The 21,285-nt window shown below is 39.1% G+C and overlaps 1 protein-coding gene across 9 annotated transcripts in view; it reads left to right on the top strand.

Annotated features, from left to right (window-relative positions):
• Positions 1 to 21,285, top strand: part of magi2b (membrane associated guanylate kinase, WW and PDZ domain containing 2b) — a 65,181-nt gene that overhangs the window by 20,601 nt on the left and 23,295 nt on the right. For 7 of the 9 annotated variants that reach the window (XM_056739840.1, XM_056739849.1, XM_056739841.1 and 4 more), the window contains exons 3-9: positions 10,521 to 10,640; positions 13,374 to 13,589; positions 13,871 to 14,090; positions 15,781 to 15,860; positions 19,538 to 19,595; positions 19,700 to 19,809; positions 20,001 to 20,183. In XM_056739840.1, coding sequence (XP_056595818.1) covers positions 10,521 to 10,640; positions 13,374 to 13,589; positions 13,871 to 14,090; positions 15,781 to 15,860; positions 19,538 to 19,595; positions 19,700 to 19,809; positions 20,001 to 20,183 — 987 coding nt within the window. Of the gene's footprint in view, positions 1 to 10,520; positions 10,641 to 12,928; positions 13,023 to 13,373; positions 13,590 to 13,870; positions 14,091 to 15,780; positions 15,861 to 19,537; positions 19,596 to 19,699; positions 19,810 to 20,000; positions 20,184 to 21,285 lie in introns of those variants that run through there. The other 2 variants (XM_056739848.1, XM_056739843.1) reach the window with 2 other exon arrangements.

Genomic DNA, 21,285 nt, shown 5'->3' with positions numbered 1-21,285 from the left:
ATATTGATAATGATGAATTTGGATTTGAATCTTAACATTATATTGTGCGCCTGAAAATGCACATCTGAGTGGTAAATTATTGCTTTTACATGAATGCAAGTTTGTTATAATCCATATTTATTCACTCGTAATTTTTATGTTTTATAATCCCCAAACTTGCCCTGCGATGGGTTGGCACTCCATCCAGGGTGTATCCTGCCTTGATGCCCGATGACTCCTGAGATAGGCGCAGGCTCCCCGTGACCCGAGGTAGTTCGGATAAGCGGTAGAAAATGGATGGATGGATAATCCCCAAACTGTTATTGTCAGTTGTAGGTGTTGTAAAAAAGTTCAAGTCTTCTAACAGTTAAACATAGCAACAAACTAGAAACTCAAGCTAGCTTAAAGTGATAATAATAAAAAAAAATATTGGAAGTATGCTTGTAACCAACAGATTCCGCCCCCTATTGACTCCCATATAAGAAAATTTGCTTTATATTTTCTTTGTTCTGTTGAAGACAAAAGAAGACATTTTGAAGAATGTATGACAGCAAATAGGTGCACTTTTGAGTACCATTGTATTCTTTCATACTATGGTAGTAAACCGCAAAAATTAATAGACCAGCATTTCTAGATGTATCGTTGTCATCCAGTTCGGAAAACAGAAAATAATTTTGAGATGGATTCTTATTGATTTTTTTAATCTTTGCGTTTTTATTTACATCCCCAAATCAGTTTGAAAGAAAAAATGTGTCTATGTACTTGCTTAATAACTGTTTATTTATCTTAAACCCAAAAAATGTACAGAATGCGACTTTAAGCATCTCATCAAGTCAACTCCCAAGGTTGTCCTAACAACTTTTGCTTGTACTTTTAAGTGAGAAAAACTCGTAGATTTCACTTTAAGTAACTCACCTCCACAGCAGTAAGCATCGGCCTAAGGCAGGGCATATTCCCAATACGCCAGAGATCTTGTGTGGTTATGTCATATTGATTATTCCGTTTGTGCTTGAGTTTATTTATTCCGCTATACTAAAAAATGGATGATGTGCGCGTCGTAAGCCCTCTCTCCGCATCTGCGGCGTGTTACCACTCCTGGTTCTGCAGATCCACTTTGATGTGCTCACGGGCTCCAGCTGTTTGATTGACAATCCGGATCAGTGTCAGTAATCCTCAGCAGCGGCTATTGTAACAGTCAGTGTCGTCAGTAATGTACGATGTCCTAGTTGTCTCTCTTATGAGCTGACCAATCAAACAAGTCCTTAGTATTTTCCTTAAACTGTTGTGGGCGGAGCTTCCGCGCAGCTGGAGCAAACCCACTGCTTTTCTGGAGTTTGTTGGGTTTTTTGATGAAAAAACGTTTTATTAGTTTCACATCTCTCCTGTTTTAGCTTCCGGCGAACGTCTGTTACATAACATACACGAGCTGTGCGGATGACTCACGGTTTAGATACTGAGAGCGTTATTGCATTCAGTCTACATATGGATGTAATCAGGGTAGTGAAAGCCACAGATTGTCATTTCCTCACAGGTGTGAAATGTACTGAAAACAATAGCAGCTATACTTTAGAACTGATTGCACAGTGTACCGACACAAGTGCTGATGTGCTCTTTGTTGATTTCTATAGGTATTTATCTATGATGATGAAGAGACTGTTGGGTAATGTCACATCTCAGAATTTGACCTCTGTCTGAAATGGTGAAGATTCACTGGTATTGGTTTCGACTGCTTAGACTCCGGTTTTACGAGTTCCGACAGCCGTAGACGAAGAAATTTGATCAGAGCTTATGCGAGTTCTTCTCCATGAGAACGCGCAGCTTTTCCATTCGGGTGTGCATGGCGGTTTGAGCCGGCTTACGGCTGTGCTGGGTGATGGAATGAAACTTTTAAATGGCCTTTCAATCCACCAGGGGCTCTCTGTCTCGCTCTCTCACTCTTGCTGTCTTTCTTTCTTTTTCTTTCTGTCTATCTCTGTCTATTTGTCATTTTCTGTCTATTTCTTTTTGTGGTCTCTCTCTCTTTTTGTGGTCTCTCTCTCTTTTTGTGGTCTCTCTCTCTTCCATGTCTGTCTGTCTCTTTGACTTTTTGTCTTGTATATTTCTGTCTATTTGTCTGTCTATTTTTGTCTGTCTGTCTATCTCTTTTTCTTTCTTTCTCGGTCTGTCGTTGTGTCTCTCTCTCTTTCTTCCTCTTTTTTTATTTCTGTCTGTTTGTCCGTCTTTTACATTCTTTCTCTTTTTTTCGCTTTCTGTCTTTTCATCTCTCTCTCTTTCTTTGTCTTTCTGTCAATTTTTGTCTCCTGTATTTCTGTTTATTTATCTCTCTTTTTCATTCCGTCTCTTTCTCTGTCTGTCTTTCTTTTCGACTCTCTCTCTCTTTCTCTGTCTGTCTGTCTTTTCGACTCTCTCATTCTCTGTCTGTCTGTCTTTTCGACTCTCTCTTTCTCTGTCTGTCTGTCTTTTCGACTCTCTCTTTCTCTGTCTGTCTGTCTGTCTTTTCGACTCTCTCATTCTCTGTCTGTCTGTCTTTTCGACTCTCTCTTTCTCTGTCTGTCTGTCTTTTCGACTCTCTCATTCTCTGTCTGTCTGTCTTTTCGACTCTCTCTTTCTCTGTCTGTCTGTCTTTTCGACTCTCTCTTTCTCTGTCTGTCTGTCTTTTCGACTCTCTCATTCTCTGTCTGTCTGTCTTTTCGACTCTCTCTCTCTTTCTCTGTCTGTCTGTCTTTTCGACTCTCTTTTCTCTGTCTGTCTGTCTTTTCGACTTTCTTTTTCTCTGCCTGTCTGTCTTTTCGACTCTCTTTTTCTCTCTCTGTCTGTCCGTCTTTTCGACTCTCCTTTTCTCTGTCTGTCCGTCTTTTCGACTCTCTTTTTCTCTGTCTGTCTGTCTTCTCGACTCTCTTTTTCTCTCTCTGTCTGTCTGTCTTTTCGACTCTCCTTTTCTCTGTCTGTCCGTCTTTTCGACTCTCTCTTTCTCTGTCTGTCTTTCTTTTCGACTCTCTCTCTCTTTCTCTGTCTGTCTTTCTTTTCGACTCTCTTTTTCTCTGTCTGTCTGTCTTTTCGACTCTCTTTTTCTCTCTGTCTGTCTTTCTTTTCGACTCTCTTTTTCTCTGTCTGTCTGTCTGTCTGTCTTTCTTTTCGACTCTCTTTTTCTCTGTCTGTCTGTCTGTCTTCTTTCGACTCTCTTTTTCTCTGTCTGTTTGTCTTTTCGACTCTCTTTTTCTCTCTGTCTGTCTTTCTTTCGACTCTCTTTTTCTCTGTCTGTCTGTCTTTTATTGTCTCATATATTTCTGTCTGTTTATCTGTCTGTCTTTTTTTGTCTCTCTCTATTTCTGTCTCTTTTATATTCCAGTTTATTTGTCTGTCTATTTATTTTACATTCTGTCCATCTCTTTCTATGTCTGTTTTGTTGTCTTTTTTGCCTATTTCTCTTTGTCTCTCAGTCTTTCCATACCTTTGTCTTACTCTGTCTCTCAGTCTTATCCATCCGTTTTGTTATTTCTCCCGTGAAACTCCAGTTTTTCAGTTTCTCCCGTGAACGCAATCGTGGAACCTGGTTGTGTATCAAGCCGTTCCGCAATCATCTGCTCATCTGCCACGCTCTTTATATTCTATGTTGTTGTAATCCGAATATTGTTTTTCATATAGTACTTTGTGCTGCGAGATGAAGTGCACTCAGACGTCATCCTTGATTTGGGCGCTTCCTTGCATGGTGGATCTGAATTGTCAAAACGACTCGTAAAATGCTTGCTACGGATGCGAAAAATTTAGAAAATTGAACCCGATCCAAATTTTTACATGATTGTCAAAAATATTGTGCATATTTTGGACCCCATGTGCAATGACCTTTATTCTGTCGCTCTATACGTCTCTTTGCCTCTCTCTCTTTCAGTTTCTCTCTGTTTATGTCTGTCTGTCTGTCTTTTCTTCCCTCTTTTTTGTCTTATTCTGCTATCTCTCTATCTCTCTCTGAGAGAGCTTTCCTTTTTATTATGTCTCTGTTGCTTTGCATCCTTTTCTTTCCCTCTCCATCTCGCCGTCTCTCACTCTTTCTGTTCTTGGTACCCTTTCTTTCTTTCCGTCTCTCTATCTCTCCCAGCCACGGTCTCTTCCGACGTCACCCTGATGTATGAGTCCCTTCATCCTTCATGGCAGCCAGGCAGTACACTCAGTTAGTGATGGGCCTCTGTGATAGGGCCAATAGACACTGATGCTGAATCTGTTCAGCCGAAACATAAATCAAAACGAAGGCATTGAGATTTGGGATTATTTACGCCTTTTTGAGCGTATACGTGATGGAGACTATAAATACTCATGAATATGGTGAATAAACAGTGAAATTGAATGGAATTTGATGAAGTCTGAGTTTTTGGGGTTTCTGTGATTTCAGCTTCTCAAACCGCTTCATTCATGCCAAAGCGTGTGTGCTCGGTTGTACGACCGGCATGAAATTCTTTAAACCATGAGAGAGTTAGTCACAGCTAGTAGCTCGCTGCCACATCACGACCCTCGTTTTCCGAAGCCCAGGGTTGAAATGTTTCTCTGACGCAAATATATTCCTTAAGCGTTCTGTGCTTTCAGCCAGCCTTCAGACTCTCCTCTCAAAGGTCAACTCAAGAGACCATGATGAGTTATTCAAAATGACGATGATGTTTGAAGTTTTAAGGCGATGTAGACGCTACTATGCTAGTCAATGGTATCCAAGAACTGCTTGGTTACAAGCATTCTTCCAAATATCTTTAGAAAAAGTAATTTATACAGATTTATGATTTGAGGGTTAGTAAATGAAGACAGAATCTTCATTTTTGGGTGAACCGTTCCTTTAAAAAAAAGTTTTGTGTGTCCTTCCTGAAGTTCAAGTTGATCATATTTCCCTCTGGTTCCTCAAGGCATTCAATCCTTTACAATCTATAATGTGATGAGTCATTGGTTTTATCGCTCGGAAGAAACTGCGCTGTGATTGAAGTGCCGGTTTTCTGCATCATGTTGAAAACACAACAGAACAAACAAACAAAACACAAGTCGCTGTCCTCATCCCCGGGGTCATCCAATAAGCGTGGCTCATTCGCTCCAGCGCTGCGGTATCTCCGATATCCCTTCACTTCTGCCCGCCCTGAGAGCTGTTTACCTCCATTTAGATATTAGAGATTCAGAGCATCGCCGGCCTTCAAGGTTGGAGCGACCGCAGATTAGAGGGAACACGGCCCCCCCGTCTGTGTGTCAGCGAGGGCTGCAGAAGATTACAGGCAAATTTCAACCCTTCAGCCACAGTGCTCATCCAACCCTCAAACGGTTTTCATCTGTGGTACACGAGGGTAGGACCTCAGTGTCAGTGTCCGGCAGACAGAAAGTCACAAGTGCTGACTTGATATTGTACCCTCTGGACTTCTTGAAACTTCTGAATGTTGTTAGTGTTTATGTATCCCATTCCAAACCTGTGTGACTTTCTTACTTTTGCAGAACACAAAAAATATATTTTTAAGAGCGCTGTCAACCAAACAAAATTGGACCCTATTGATTCCATTATATGGACACAATACAACTGCGATATTTCTCAAAATATCTTCTTTTGTGTTCAACAGAAGAAAGACTAGGTTTTAATTGAAATTAGGGTCAATAAATGATAACAGATCTTTTTTTGGGGGGGGGGGTGAACCATCCCTATAATACAGAAAGGGGTTCATGTTATTTGCCATTGAAAAGGAATGATTCAATGAACATATTGAACACGTACCGTGAACGTTCTTACAACCAGGCCCAGTTTCTCTGTAATAAGCAAATAAACCTTTTGGAAAGGAAATGGTTTTGCTGCATCTCAGATCAATCTCATGAATACGGTTTTGCACACTGTTGGCGGTGTGACTCGACTGAGAGTCTCTCGTACATTAGTTGTCGGAGCTTTGTCTCGCAGGTTGGAATGTCACTCGCATTTCGTGTGATCCAAAGAGACGCTGCCGCTGAATTTAAAATGGAGAAATGCTGAAGAGATGAATCAAGGCAGGAATAGGCAAAAAATGAGCTGGGATGGTAAGCTAGCACATAATGACAATGGTTTAGAAGGTTTTTTATCCACTACTAACATCTGGAGTTTTTCTTCCCTGAAACAGTTGCTTGCTCACTGGGGACCTAAAGATAAGACAATCTTTAAAATCGCTGTACTGCTCAACAGGGAATCAATTGCAGTATTTTTTGTAAAGGCGTGTATTGTAAAAAGTTCTATTCAAATCAAAATAGTTTGACATTTGTATTTTCGTATTCCTGATGTTGATTGGCTGTGCCAGAGGAGGCGGTGCCTCTTGGTGTGAGCCGGTTGTATCCAAAGATCAATTTTGCGCCGGGATGCTTTCGTTGGAAGATGAAGCTGATATAAGGAGGTAATCAAGCAGAGAATCATAAGCAGGTAAAGCTGGACGCAATATTCCCTCATCATTTCTCATAATCACATCAGCTGTAATCGCATGAGCGAGCGAGCGAGCGAGAGAGAGAGAGAGAGAGAGAGAGAGAGAGGCGGTTTTAATCAAATTTACCCCATGACTGTATTTAATCAGCGCACTGATCAGATGTGTTAAAAGGACAGATCAGTGGCCAGCTCATGTCATTTTGTTTATCCGTATTTATAATATGACTCTTTAAAGTATGTAATTGAGTCATTCTGCTCTTCTTTAAACACACGGATGATTTATATTACATTTATGGCCAGCACAGGTTTACAGATTGAAAACATGGTTGTGTATATTCTCAACATAAAAGCCTTATGATCTCAGGGGGAGCCATTGAATCTGCTAAAAACATTCACACGTTTTTCATTCAGCCCCATTTTGAATGTGCTAGAAAAATGATATTGAGGTGATTCAGATGTTCAAAAGCACGCAGTCATTCCTGTCTGCAGATTACGTAAACTGTGTGTGATATTCTGGTCTCTCATTCCCAGTCTCTCGTTTCTGTAAAAATAAGTTCATTTTAGTTTTATGCCTCGCTTTTATAATTCAGCGCTACCTTTGACTCTCCGAGCATCGCATGTGCGCTGTCATTTTAGCCCGAAAATCCAAATGGACTTTTCTTGTTCAAACGAGTTCACACGAGCTGAGAAATACATTCCCCACTGGCTTTGATTTTAAGATACGAGGTAACTCCTATCTTTCCACTGAATCTGTAATGAGCTTCCTGATGTGAAAAGTGTTATTTAAGCGTAACAGAGTCTCACATATAGGCGACTGCATTTGATCAGAACTAGCATGAACTGCCTTTTATATAATGTAAGTTATATAAATGTATATAAATAGAGCGCTGTGACATTCGAACAGACTTTGCATGTTTGAGTCCGGCTTGTGTCATTTGTGTGATTTCATTAAACTGAACCCAGTTGGCTCATCAGCTGGTGTTTTTGCTGGTTTTTACAGTGTATTTGGGCGTTTTTTCCTGCTGGATGAACATGTGAACAGCTGAGCACCATCAAAGAACCTGTAGTTACGTTTCACATTTTTGTTTCACTGCTTTCTATTAGGTTTTCTAGTCATGGTTTGAGATGATATATTATTATCAATTTTTCCTCTGCTGTAATGAGTTTTTCGGCAAAAAACGATGTCATCCCTGACAGTTTTATTGTGGTGGAGGAGTGTGTTAATTCTGCTAGCATTAGCTCATGACAAGCATTAGCGATTGCATGGTAATACTAATAACTGATGTCTAATCGGAGCATTGTTATTTCTTATGGGAATGATAATGTGTCTGCTACAAGCGCTTTTATAACAGCTGACAGTTTAGCATCTGTGTGAAAGACTGTGTCTGTGCAGTTCACACAAACACACACACGCGCGCGCATGGTTAACTTCCGGTCTCTGTTTGGATTTAGACGGTTTAAGAGGCAACTACATAAACAATCGTTTTGTGGCCCAAAGTTTGCTTCTGGTAGACCTCCACAAAGCATCAATCACTGTTGAGTAGTGTTAATTGAATTGAATACAATTTGAAAGAAAACGTCATCTTTTTATTTACAAATTTAATTACCCACAACCCATTTAAAAAGTTGATTCATCTATATGGTAATTGATTTAAAAAACGGTAGTTGACAGAAAAAAAAGTGTGAAGGTGCATCTCTCTTATGCTATTTAATATAATAGAAACAGATTAATGGTCCTGTTGGCCCATACTCGGAGAGTTGGTACCACAACTAAACTATATATGTGCAAATTCAAAAGTACTTATTGTGTATAAGTAAGATTTTAGGCTATACTACATGCTCTTAAGGGCTGAATGTTAACTTTTTTGGACATAGCACCGGTGCTTTAGAGGTTTAAAGTTTTGTAGCACAGGCCAAACAGTTGTAGCACAATTATACGTCTGTTATCGTCAAAAAACATAAATGCAGGTCATCACATAAATAGAAAGGTCACTGAAAAAGGACATTGGCATTATACAAACGGACATTTTTTATTTTTTCTGAGTTCTGTATTTTCAATGCTTTACTATACGTGAATACATTGTCCATAAAAATAATGTAGTGTAATACAGTATTTACTACAGGTAAACGGCAGTAAATTATTGTATTCTATAGTATATTTGAACCTCACTAGTGTTTACTACAGTTTTAAATTTACTACAAGTTGATTATTCTATCATCTGGTTCAAATCAAGGAGACTTTTATTTTGGCGGGTGGGCGTGAAGACACTTGATTTTTTTGTGTGTTCGACAGCAGTCTGTCTAATGTACCTGCCAAACATTATCACACAGGTGCTACACTGTCAAATGTATTCTAAGCACAGACCGATTTTTTGTAGCATGTGCGACATTGATGTCTTATTAAATTGCCTAATCAGGTGCAGTTTATTAATGATTTATTGTGCAGCCCGTAGTACTATAGATGTCTAACTTTTAATAGGGACCTTAAAACCACCAAAAGGACTGTTGGGGCAAAATAATCACTTTTTTCTCTGATGCTGTTTTCTGCTGCAAGTGTTGCAGCAATGACAAACGTCACTTTCAAGGGCAGCGTGTTGGCGTATAGAGCAGAGATGACTCTCCTCGGAAGTTCTTAACCCAATAATGATTTATCAAACCTTTTTGAGCCGAGAGATTTGGAAAGAACTCAAGGGATTGGATTAAGATTTGGTTGCTAAATATATGTCTTGCAAATCCCCATGGCTTGATGTCTTAAGTATTTTTGATTCCCCTGAAAAGTCTCCGTCTGAAAATGCTTTAATTAAACACAACATTTAAATAAAATGGGAAATATGGATTATTCTCAAATACATTTTTTCAATTTTATTGATCTTGATATGTTTGTCATTTTCTGTTTTGAAAGGGCTGTTTCACAAACTGAAAACATCAGAATACCAATGTTTGGTATATTATATATATTTGATATATATATATATATACAGATGTGCTCAAAGTTGTTGGTACACTTACAGCTCATTGATATAATGCTTCATTCCTCCTGAAGAGTAATGAAATTAAAATCTATTGTGTCATGTATGCTACTTGCTCGCCTTTGGTATGTCATAGAATAAAGCAAAGAAGCCGTGGAATGGCCTTGACACATTTGTTGGTACACCTTAGAAAAGAGAATACATAAGTGCGAATGCTAGAAAAAGGATAACTGCCAAAGAGAGACAAGCTAAACTCCAAGGTGAAGGTACGTCAGTTTCTGATCGCACCATCCGTCGCTTTTTGAGCAAAAGTGGGCTCCATGGAAGAAGACCCAGGAGGACTCCACTTTTGAAAGAAAAACATAAAAAAGCCAGACTGGAATTTGCTCAAATTCATATTGACAAGCCACAATCCTTCTGGGAGGATGTCCTTTGGACAGATCAGGAGGAGTTTTATAGCAAGTCACATCAGCTCTATGTTCACAGATGAATAAAATCAAGCTTTCAAAAACATACCTCATGTTTTCGGGCTGCTTTGCTGCATCTGGAATTGAATTTGTGCAGGGCACAATGAAATCTTAAGACTCAAGGGATTCTGGAGGGAGACGTACTGTCCAGTGTCAGAAAGCTCAGTCGCTGGTCATGGGTTCTCAAACAGGATAATGACCCAAAAAACACCCAAGCTAAAATCACCCAAGAATGGATAAGAACAAAACATTGGACTATTCTGAAGTGGCCTTTTGTGAGTCCTGGTCCGAATCCTATTAACAAGTCGCATTGAGAGCTACAGAAGAAATTTCTTGCAGTGATCGCCTCTAAAGGTTGTGCAACAAAATATTAGCTTAGGGGTCCCATCACTTTTCTCCATGACATTTTCATTGGTCTTATCCTTTAAAATATTATGTTGAATAAAAAAAATCTGATTTCTATTAAATATGGAATAAACAATGGTGGATGCCAATTAATTTTGTCAGTTTCAAGCTATTTCAGAGAAAATTGTGCGTTCTTCATTTTTTGTGGAGGGTACCAACAAATTTGAGCTATATATATATATCAAAGTAACATTTACTATTAGAGTTTGATATCTTCACCGTGCTTCACTGGCCTCCGCACTAAATGGCTATTTCACTCCACAACTTAAATATTCTGACAGATGTCATGTGTTTTTTCTGCAGGCACGACGAGGCAGCCCAAAGAGGGGGAAGTCCCAGGTGTGGACTACAACTTTGTGAGCATTGAGCGGTTTATGGAATTGGAAAAAAGCGGGGCCTTATTAGAAAGTGGAACTTATGAAGGTAAGACAAATTCACTATTAAGCCTACAGCATCTCAATAAATGATTGCCTTTTTAAATAAAGTGTGTCACACCTGTTACACTGGGACAAAATATGAATTTTCATAAATACGCTCGATGTTACTGCGAGGAGGAGCGCGTATGCCTTTGACATTGCGCAGAGGTATTCAGAACTGGTGCAGTCGAGTCCCCTGAGAGCCGACACGGAGGTGTGTGGACTAGTTTCACAGGCAGGCAGACACAGGTTTCTTGTCTGTTTGAGAAGAAAAACCTTCCCACGAATACAGCATCATAACAGCCTCTGTTCAGGTAGACGGAGAACAGTGTACACATACACAAGATGGGTCTCTGTTCCCTTTTGTACACGTTCTTTTGTGTCACTTGTGTCTGGTAGTCTTTTGCATATTCGCCCGAAAAATGCAGATAAGCATAAATGTGAGATTTTTAAAGGTGTGACATTTCATAGAAATGTCAATGCGGAAATTTCAAGAGTTAAAAGCTTTGACACGTTCAATGTAGATGTTAATCTGAGAATGACACAAAGTGCCACCTCACGATGGGCATCACTGTTCAATCGATCGATTTAAGGCTTGTAATGTGAGCTGTAATGTTGTGTTTCGATTGTATTGCCAACCGATTCAACTCAAATCATTGCATTTCCATAGATGTACTGGATTTTTGTTGATTTGTGCCATTGATTTTGATGATTTGCCCATTCACAGTCTTTTATTCTGGGTCACTGCATGTGATTAAAATAAAGCTTTTCCCCAATCTATGAACTTCACCTCTCCTGTTCTGTTCCCCACAGACCTGCAGATGAATTTATAAAGTCAGTGCCGCAGTTTTTAATCATTAAACAGATTTCCCTCGATACACATGATTTCTTTTCAATCTTCAATGAGACGATTGGTGAGCCGGCAAGTGTAGGTTCTATGAAGGCAAAAGTCACACAGAATAAAATAACTTAAGCAAAGTTATTGAAAACATGATTGAAAAGTTTAAAAAATCACAGTTTGTCGTTTCGGCATGTCAAGCCGCTATGGAAACGTGTTTTGACTTGTTGGAGTGTTGGGAGAGCCACCAAGTCACTATAATGACATTTCGTCCAGACCTTGAGGCTGCACAACTGATGGAATGAAACTGAATGCATTGTATTTGTTAAAGGGCCAGTGTATGTAATTTAGCGGCAGCTAGTAACCAACGACTCACTCCACCCTTCAACCCTCCCTTTCGACTCATTTGCACTATGGTGGCTGACACAGGACAAAGATGTCATTATGCTCATGCTTCTTTGCCAAAGGAGATAATGTATTTACGAAAAAGCGCTCTGCAGAGCAGTTTGTCCGTCGAAACAACATTGTGAATTCGTGTAAGGGGACCAGCGGTGTGTGTAAATAGAAATAGCTCATTCTAATAATATAAATACACAACGCTTAATTATGTAAGGTTTTATACACCTCTGAAGGTATAGTTATGTATATGATATTGCATTTATGTCTATAGACCGTCCAAAAAATCACACATTGGACCTTTAAGCTTTTTATATCTTTACATCCTATGGCTTGCATGTGATCAACTAAAGGGATAGTTCGCCCTAAAATGGAAACATTGTCATTATTTACTCAACCTTGTGTCATTCAAACCCTTGGATTTCTGTGATCTTCAATTCCAAAGTGGTGATATTTTTAAAGGGCGTTTTGGGGCGCAGTGGGAGTAAATGGGTACCCTCCTCTCAGACTTCAAACGGACAAAAAAACTTTATGAAATAACTCCACACGACGATTTCAAGATCCCTGAATGCATACAAATAGGTTTGGTGAAGAAATATAAAAAAACAATCTGTTATTTTATAAAGATTTTGATCTCTTTGTGTGCATTCACAAGAGAAACAGCTGCCTGTTTGTTGCCATAACAACCAGGATGTGTCAGCAAGATGCAGAGAAATTAAGGTACAAACATCAAAAAACATGTGAAATTGTTTTATTGTTCTATACAAGCCCATTTATAGGCCTTCAGGACACTTGAAATATACACCATGGGGTGTAACTCTCTTATAAAGTGAGCACAGGATTCCTATTCACTCCTATTGTAACTTGAAAACCCAAAACAACAAATGATTTGAATGATACACAGGTTTTAATAACATGAGGTTGAGTAAATAATGACATTTTTTTATTTTGGGTGAACTGTTTTGTTTATCTTTAAATATATTTTTTTCTCACCAAAACATTGCTTTTCTTTAAAAGACTTTTTTTGGCCAGCTGGATTACTTTACTGATTGGTAGATGTACTTTTCGAAGCTATTTGGCTCCTATATAAAATAAAATGACATCATTTTAATATAAAAAAAATTCTGTTTTCATCTGAACAAAGTCATAAACGTGGTTAGTAAATGTTGATAGAATTTTCATATGGCACTATCCCTTTTTTACACCGACTACTATTACTATTACTATTTGTATCATTGAAATCCTTTTATTCTTCAGATTTGTTTTTCAAATGTCCAAAATGCACAAACCTAAGCTCAACATATCAATACTAGCATAACCATAAGGTGACTGTTGCTAAACCTGACCGCTGATGGAAAAGATACTCTTCTCCAGACTTCCTTTTCTTTCAGGGGTCTTTGGGGAAATAGGAGACCTGTCTCTTTAAATTACTGATGGTGAGAATCTGCCGAACATACACCGGGCTCTCTGATCATGTTAATGAACGGTGTCCTCCGTTGTCCCTAGATAACTTCTATGGCACGCCGAAGCCTCCAGCGGAGCCCACGCCCATGCTGTTTAATGTGACGGACCAACTCTTGCCCGGCGCCCGACCCAGTGCAGAGGGGAAAAGGAAGAGAAACAAGTCCGTCAGCAACATGGAGAAGGACAGCATCGAACCACCAGAAGAAGAGGAGGAGGACAGCCCTGTCGTCAATGGCAACGGCATCGCCATCACACCAGGTTATAACTTACTATTTTCGCTTAAAATGTATTAAAAAAAAATATATATATATATATATATATATAGAGGACATCACATGGTCAAAGTTGTTAATTTCCCTATGCTGCCTACGGTATGTAAATTGTCCAATGGTGCCCACTACTTGACACGCTTATATTGACGCCTGCACATGGGGGACGGCGCACCCATCCTGCAAAATCCTGACGTCCCAGTCGATCAGCGAACTGCCTTTCAGTTAAAAGGTAACTCCCGACTCAGATTCGTTCTGTTTTACTCACAGAATCAAGCGAGCATGAAGACAAGAGCACAGACGCTTCCGGGGACGTGCCCCCAGGGCCGTGCCCACCTGAGACCCCCACCCTCACCGCCACGGACGCTCCTGAAGAGGAAGGAGAAGCGCCCAAGTCTCCACAAGACTCGCAGGAAAACGATGAAATGGGCCCCTTGCCAGACAACTGGGAGATGGCGTACACGGAGAAGGGGGAAGTTTACTTTATAGAGTGAGTTAAGTGCACTTCAATGCATGCTTCGGAGTGATGGAGGCGTAAACGGGTGCGCTGCTTCTCACAACATAAGTTACTGCGTTCAGTCAAATTTGTGTCTTATTAAAGTCTGAATTCAAATTTTTTCATCAAGCATTATGGGATTGATTTATTCAGAGCGTACCAAATCCGACACTTCACAAGTTTTATCGTTATAAACTCTTTTGCAGATTATAAAGGACACCTGAATTATTAGTGTGCATTGCACTCCGTTTATTCGGTTCGGTGTTTATTACATTTGGCCATCTTGACGCTATTTGTTTGTCTTTAGTACACGGTGCTGCTTTGATTGTGGATAAATTGACGCATCGCATTATGCTGATCCTCGATTCGGAAGGATGAATGAATCATCGTTAATCTGAATCTGACTGCCACAGTTTCAGAGGAAGGAAAACGGTCTCGAGAGCGAGAGGAAGATGTTTTCCTCCCTCCCACTGTCTCACAGCACTTAATGAGAAGCGAGGGACTCATTATAAGTATTGATTGTTACGCCTACTCCGGCTTGAAGCCTTGTGGGATATTTGTCAGGAATGTTTTTTATTCCAAAGTAAAGTTTGTCCTGATTAAATCTATAACACGTAGAGGGGAGGGGGGTGGTAGGGACCTGGAGATACTTGGGTCATTATTCGATGATACGGTGATTTTCTTTTTTAGTAAATTATCATTATCTGTAATGCATTGCGATTTTGTTTGATAATTTGTTTTTCTTTCATCTGGATTATCTGCTCTATAATATTCACAGCTTGTTGTTGAGTTAAGATTTTGGTTAAGTAAAGATTTAACATTTATGAACGAATGCAGTTCAACCGTACTTCAACTCTACAGCTGCTCTGAGAGTTTATTTTTATTTCACAAACATTTAAATTGAGAGAAGCTTTTGTCAAAGAGACCATTATACTCAAAGGTTTTCGCCATAACAAGCCAACACAAAAGTCTTATAATAAACAATGATGAAAAATTCTGTATACTTCTATTAAGTTGACTACATTTGATACATTTGTATATTATGCTAATTATACTATAGCATAATTATTTTCCTACACTAAAGTATTCTCCAGTATTACTATAGGAAATTTATAAACTGTAGTAAATACTGTAGTATACTTCAATATTTACTATTGTAAAGTTCGAAAGCACTATATTATCTAGTCTTTTTGAAGTTGGCAGTTATGTAATTATTGTAAACACAAAGAATAAAAAAAATACTATTTATTAAATTATTAAAAAATTGTGGGGTTCTGTAATTAATGGTATTATAAAAGAGTCCTTCACAATTTTTCTTAGTAATAATAAAGTGTATTGTTTAAAATGGTGGTCAAGTTATTTATTTTTATTTATAAAGTAATAAATTATTTTATTTGATATATTGTTATATTATTTTATTATTTGAAGAATTCATTTGCAAAAACAGATAATTTGTTTTGATTACGTAATAACAATAAATACAGCTAACACAATAAAAACATGATAACATAATAAGAAATTCGATTTTGAATGTTTATAAATGGTGTAATCTGTTTTTGCAAATAAATTCTTTGTTTTATTTTTTATTAAAAGTTATTTATTTATTTTTATATCTAATTTAATAAACAATTCTACGCACTGTAAATGTTTGCTATAGTGAATTTGCTCTCTCTTTTCTCTCTAGTCATAATACCAAAACAACATCATGGCTGGACCCTCGACTAGCGAAGAAAGCCAAGCCCCCAGAGGAGTGTGAGGAAGATGGTAAGTGTACTAACATGTTCTTGTGTGTTTCTCCTGTTATGTGAGGAGAAGTGAGATGTCGTGACCTCTACTTGTATGGTTCCCTCCCGAGAATGCATGGAGGCGTATAAGAGCACAAGCAGGGATTTCCATTTAACACTTAACACAGGATCAGTTCCTTCATGATGTCAGGACATGCTCAGGATCTGGTTTCAAGATCATTTCATTCGATCATTCTCTATTAGATCATTGCAGATATTGTGTTTCTGAGTATAAGCTTTATATTCTGAACACAAGCTATGAAACCCCATTCATACTTTATGATATTTGAGTGTTTATTCATTCATTCATGCACATTTTTGCTTGTGTTTGTGAACCATAGTATATCATTTGTAAGCGTGGTGTGTTCAATCGCTTGCATCGAACCTCTGCTTTTTGGTCTTATTAGCTAGTCTGATAAACATGCATGGGTTGTGCTCTGTACCAAAATGCACCATCTCTAAAAACCCTCCGTTGAATTAAAATGCAGTGTAATGGGGCCAAAGAAATCAATATCTCTTTCCACAGGCCTTTTAAGTGCCACCGTGTGACATGACTACTAATACCCCTCTCCCCTTTAAAACAACAGGCTTATTTTTTGGCATGTCAAGTCAACAGAATCAACTCAAATGAAAGTTTTTAAGTATTTACCTTGTGTCCAATTATATGATGTGCGGAAATCACTCCGTGTATTGCATAGCTTATCCAAGTTTATTATGTGATACAGAATTAAATCTAGATCGTTGTTTGTTTATCGCTTTCGACTATTTCTGTATTTTTCCGTAGAATTTCCAAGGCCTGACAGTGTAGTTTAGTCGGAATGGAATACATTTGTCATTGTTGTCATGTCCTGAAATGACTTGTTGCCTGATAATCGAATGGATTTCTTTTTTTTCTTGCAACCTAAAATTTGCAGGTCTTTTAAACATACGACCAGACAAAGATACACACAAATGCATATTTACACTCATGCATTCTATGCACTCAAATATACATAAGCCACTGAATGAAAGAGCTGGAGAAAAAGACTTCTCCCATAGTTGCCATGGCAACTGTCGATGGAGGACCATACATTTAAGGAGGCTTAAGAAAGGATATTTAAGGTGGTGCAGGTTGCATTCTAAAGCATCTTTAAGTGCGTCAGATATACATTAAAGTAATAGTTCACTCAAAAACGAAACTTCTGTCATCATTTACTCAGCCTGCAGTTGTTTCAAACCGGTTTAAATGTAATTGTTCCCCTGAACACAAAGAAGATAATTGGAAGAATGTTTAAACGAACAGTTCTGGGGCACCATTGACTTCCATAGTAGGAAACAAAACTACTATGTTTCAGGACACCAAACCAGTCCGGGGCACCGTTGACCACCAATCTAAATATCATCTTTTGTGTTCAACATAACGAAGAAATTTATACAGGTTTGAAAGAACTAGAGGCAGAAATTTCGTTGTTGGGTGAACTATGCCTTTAAGAAACGTATTTGGTCTGCTGTTTTTAAGCAGTAAGCACAAACCGATTATTGTGATATTAAACAGAGTCAAATTATCGATTTTGCTTTAATCAGACATTATAAAAAAGATGACTTGCGTATAGTAATGTGACACTTCATCGCAAGTTTTATATTTTACATTGTGAAGACAAACAGTTTGATTGATAAACCTAGATTTCTTCTTTTAAGATTACACTAACACTACAGTAAATCAAGCCATGGTTGTGTCACACCTCTTACTTTTTCCCATTAAGAAAGTGCCACCGTCTGGAGTGCCACTCGCCCGCCCATTCTCTCACTCTGTTAAAGCTGTGCATGTGACACACATATAAGAACCTCTTTCAGCAGCTTGTTAAATGACACTTTGAGGCTCTTGGATGACAGCCAGCGAAGGGTCTCTTCTTAATATAAACATCAAATGAGATTTATTTGTGATGTCATGCAACAGGGTTGAGCACTAGATGGTTGGATGAGTACATGCTTGTGTGTGTGTGCGTGCATATGTTCATACATGTGGGTGTGCGTGTATGTGTGTAAGAGGGAATTGATTGCTTGAACCCTCCTGGGGAGGTGTGAGAACCAGGTCGGCCATTGCACCTGCTCCCACCTTCTTCTGTTCAGATGCTCCCATTCATTCCCATATTGCATGTCTGACTCTAAACACGGCACGCCTTTGTTATTATTATTGTGTAGCCTGCAGAAGTTTGTGGTTATAGAAGTTTCCGTTTTTTAAATACAAAAAAGCTGAAGGATGTGAGCTTGATTTTTTTTCACTTTTACCGAACAATGTGATCGGCAAAGATGTCGGCGTGCAAACCAGCGAGAATCAACTTAATCCATCTTAGAACAGCAAGCCATTTTAAGTTTTTGACAACCTTTTTATAAACCCCTTCGCTGTGAACAATAAGGCAAGGATGAAAAAAAATGAAAGTCTTGTGTGTTAACCAGCCTTGATGTAGCAGTAACACACAACAGCTGCGGAGCGTCTTGGGTTTATCAAAAAACAATTAGTGAAGTTAATTAATGTAGAATCGAGGCGTCTAAAACGATACGAGTGATCTGAGCATCGCGTTTGTTTGCGCGTTCTTAATTTGCATGTTTTGTGCGCATTGTTTATTCACACGTGGATATAAGTCTTAATCTGCATTCGTGTTTGTGTGTGCGTGATTGTAACAAGGCCGCCAGAAAAACTCCTCCACGTCCCACTGGTGATGTTTAGACAATTACTGTGCGTTTTGTCTTTATTTTTTGATGTTGTAACAATGTCAAATTTGGGTGAAAAAACAAAGCAGACGGGAAAAAAGAGCCTCGCACATGATGAGCCCGGGGTTGTCATGGTGATCTCGCCAGGCCTTTAATTTGTTTCGGTCGTCTCCGGGGGATTGAATCGCATTAAAGTATGTTGGCTGTAACCCCAGGGCTGCCAGACCTCCTCACATTTACCGCTGCGTGTCCTGATATAGGTTTGTTTAGCGCATGGACTGCCAGCACAAATGGTCCGCCGGATTGTTCAGTACACAGAGTCAAAATTCCTGCGTGTGGAGAGATGTTTGTTTTTCAGAGACTGATTTTGATGCGTGTTATGACTGCAGGGCATCCTCGGGGTTATTGATTCACCGGATGGGCTTTACTGTGATGAAAAATATAAGAAATGGTTCGTGCCATGCATTAAATAGCTTATATTAAGAATGTTGCTTCTGAAGGGTGCTTACTGTAGGTGTCAGAGGTTTAGAGATTTGATCTTTCTCTCAGCGTTTACTAGGTCGCAGTTATGTTGCGTTTAAAGTGATATTTCACCCAAAAATAAAAAATACTCGTCATTTCAAACCTGTTTGACTCTCGTTCTTCTGTAGAACAGCGACGGCACCCATTCACTTTCATTGGTTTTGTGTCTGTACAATAGAAGTGAAGGGGTGCCGTCATTGTTTGGTTTACCGACATTCTTCAAAATATCTTCTTTTGTGTTCTGCGGAAGAAAGAAAGTCATACAGCTTTAAAATGACAAGAGGGTGAGTCAATAATGCTAGATTTGTTTGGGCTGAACTATCACTTTAAGTGTAAGAAATCATTTCTACATTACAGAATACGTATCATAAGGAGAACAAAACATTAGTCCGACTTTAACATTATTTCGTTCAACTACACAATCCTCCAAATTTCTTTCTACAGAACTTCCGTACGGCTGGGAGAAAATTGATGATCCAATTTATGGCAGTTACTATGTCGAGTAAGTTGTGAAATTCTCCCTTGAACCCATGTGAAATTCTCTTAAATAACTGCACAGAAAGAGGGTCCCAGCGTGCTGAAGTGTCTGCTCGTTCTACCCCGCAGCCACATTAACAGAAGGACACAGTTTGAGAACCCCGTCCTAGAGGCCAAGAGAAGAATCCAAATGCAAGGTCAAGGTCTTTCAGCGCTACCTTTGCCCACCATATACAGAGGTACTGCTTTACTCTGTGGCCCAAATATTGCATCTTCATTCCATCCCCAGTTGTTTTGTTGTCTCGCTCAGGTGCGCCCTACTTTCATACCAGTTTAGCATTGTTTCCGAAACCTCCCAAGACCATAGAGATCATGTTGAAAGGGCTCGTGTGGAGCGTTCCTCTGATTGTTGTGTGTTTTGTGTTTACAGAAAAGCCAGCGTTCACACGGGACGCCACACAGCTCAAAGGGACGTTCCTCACAACCGTTCTGCAGAAGAGCAACATGGGGTTTGGCTTCACCATTATTGGTGGAGATGAACCGGATGAGTTCCTGCAGGTGAAGAGCGTCATACCTGAAGGACCTGCTGCTCAGGATGGCAAGATGGACACAGGTCAGAGAGTTTGGACATCTTTGGAATACGTGAAGCTTATGATTTATGGTTGTGGTGAAACAGCGTAGGTTTTTAAAGGGACAGTTCACCCCAAAATTTGATTATTTTGCATCATGTTGATCGATGCCTGTATATGACTCTCTCTTTGGTTAAACACAACAAATATATTTTGAGAATTGTGACCCTGGACAACAAGTTTCTTTTTGCCAAACTTCTTTAGGATATTAAGTAAAGATCATGTTCTATGAAGATATTGAATAAATTTCCTACCGTTAATGTATAAAGACTTTCTTTTTGTTAGTGAATGGCCTGCTACAGTGCCTCAGATAAACAACTTCAAAGGTGATTTTCTCAATATTTGCTTTTTTTTGCACCCTTAGATTCTAGCTTTGTAAACAGTTGTTGTTCCGACAGATAGTGTCCTATCCTGTCCTTAAGACTGGTTTTGTCATCCAGGGTCACAATTGTGGTTTTGTGTGCATACAATGGAAGTCAATGGGGGCCAATGTTGTTTGGCTATCAATTTTCCTCAAAATATCTTCTTATGTGTTCTGCAGAAGAAAAAAGTCATACAGGGTTGGAATGACATGAGGGCGAATTAATGATTAAAGAAATGTCATTTTAGATGAAAGATTGAAAAATCAGTTTATGGTCAGGTTAGATGTTTTTTCTCTATGCAATGTCACTTCTTTCCTAAATTGAGATAATAGCGGATTAGATATGTGTAATAATTTAGTGTCACATTCCAGTGAAAATCTATTACCATGCCACACCATCCATGCTAAAGTATTCAAATAAAGCCTGCAAAAATGTAATCACGTATTCTCCCATGGAGTGAACTGTTAGTGTCCACTGAAATTCCCATATCAGAATCCGGTTACTGCCCCTTTTAATATGCTGACACTCAGCACAACAAACAGCGCTCAGCATTGACCTCGCGTCTCAGGAGAAAACCAGGAGCTCATGGGCCGGGAAGCATTGTTATCTCTGTAGCCCCCGCTACACAACAGTCCCTAGCTTGCAGAGAGCTAGCGGAAGGTCACGGCTGTCGCAGCGTGATTTCCCTCTGATGAAGAACTCTGTTTGAGTGAGTCATCACAGG

Source organism: Triplophysa dalaica, chromosome 24 (genome assembly GCF_015846415.1).
Source record: "Triplophysa dalaica isolate WHDGS20190420 chromosome 24, ASM1584641v1, whole genome shotgun sequence".
Classification (NCBI taxonomy): Eukaryota; Metazoa; Chordata; class Actinopteri; order Cypriniformes; family Nemacheilidae; genus Triplophysa; species Triplophysa dalaica.
This window is presented reverse-complemented; position numbering and strand designations above follow the sequence as displayed.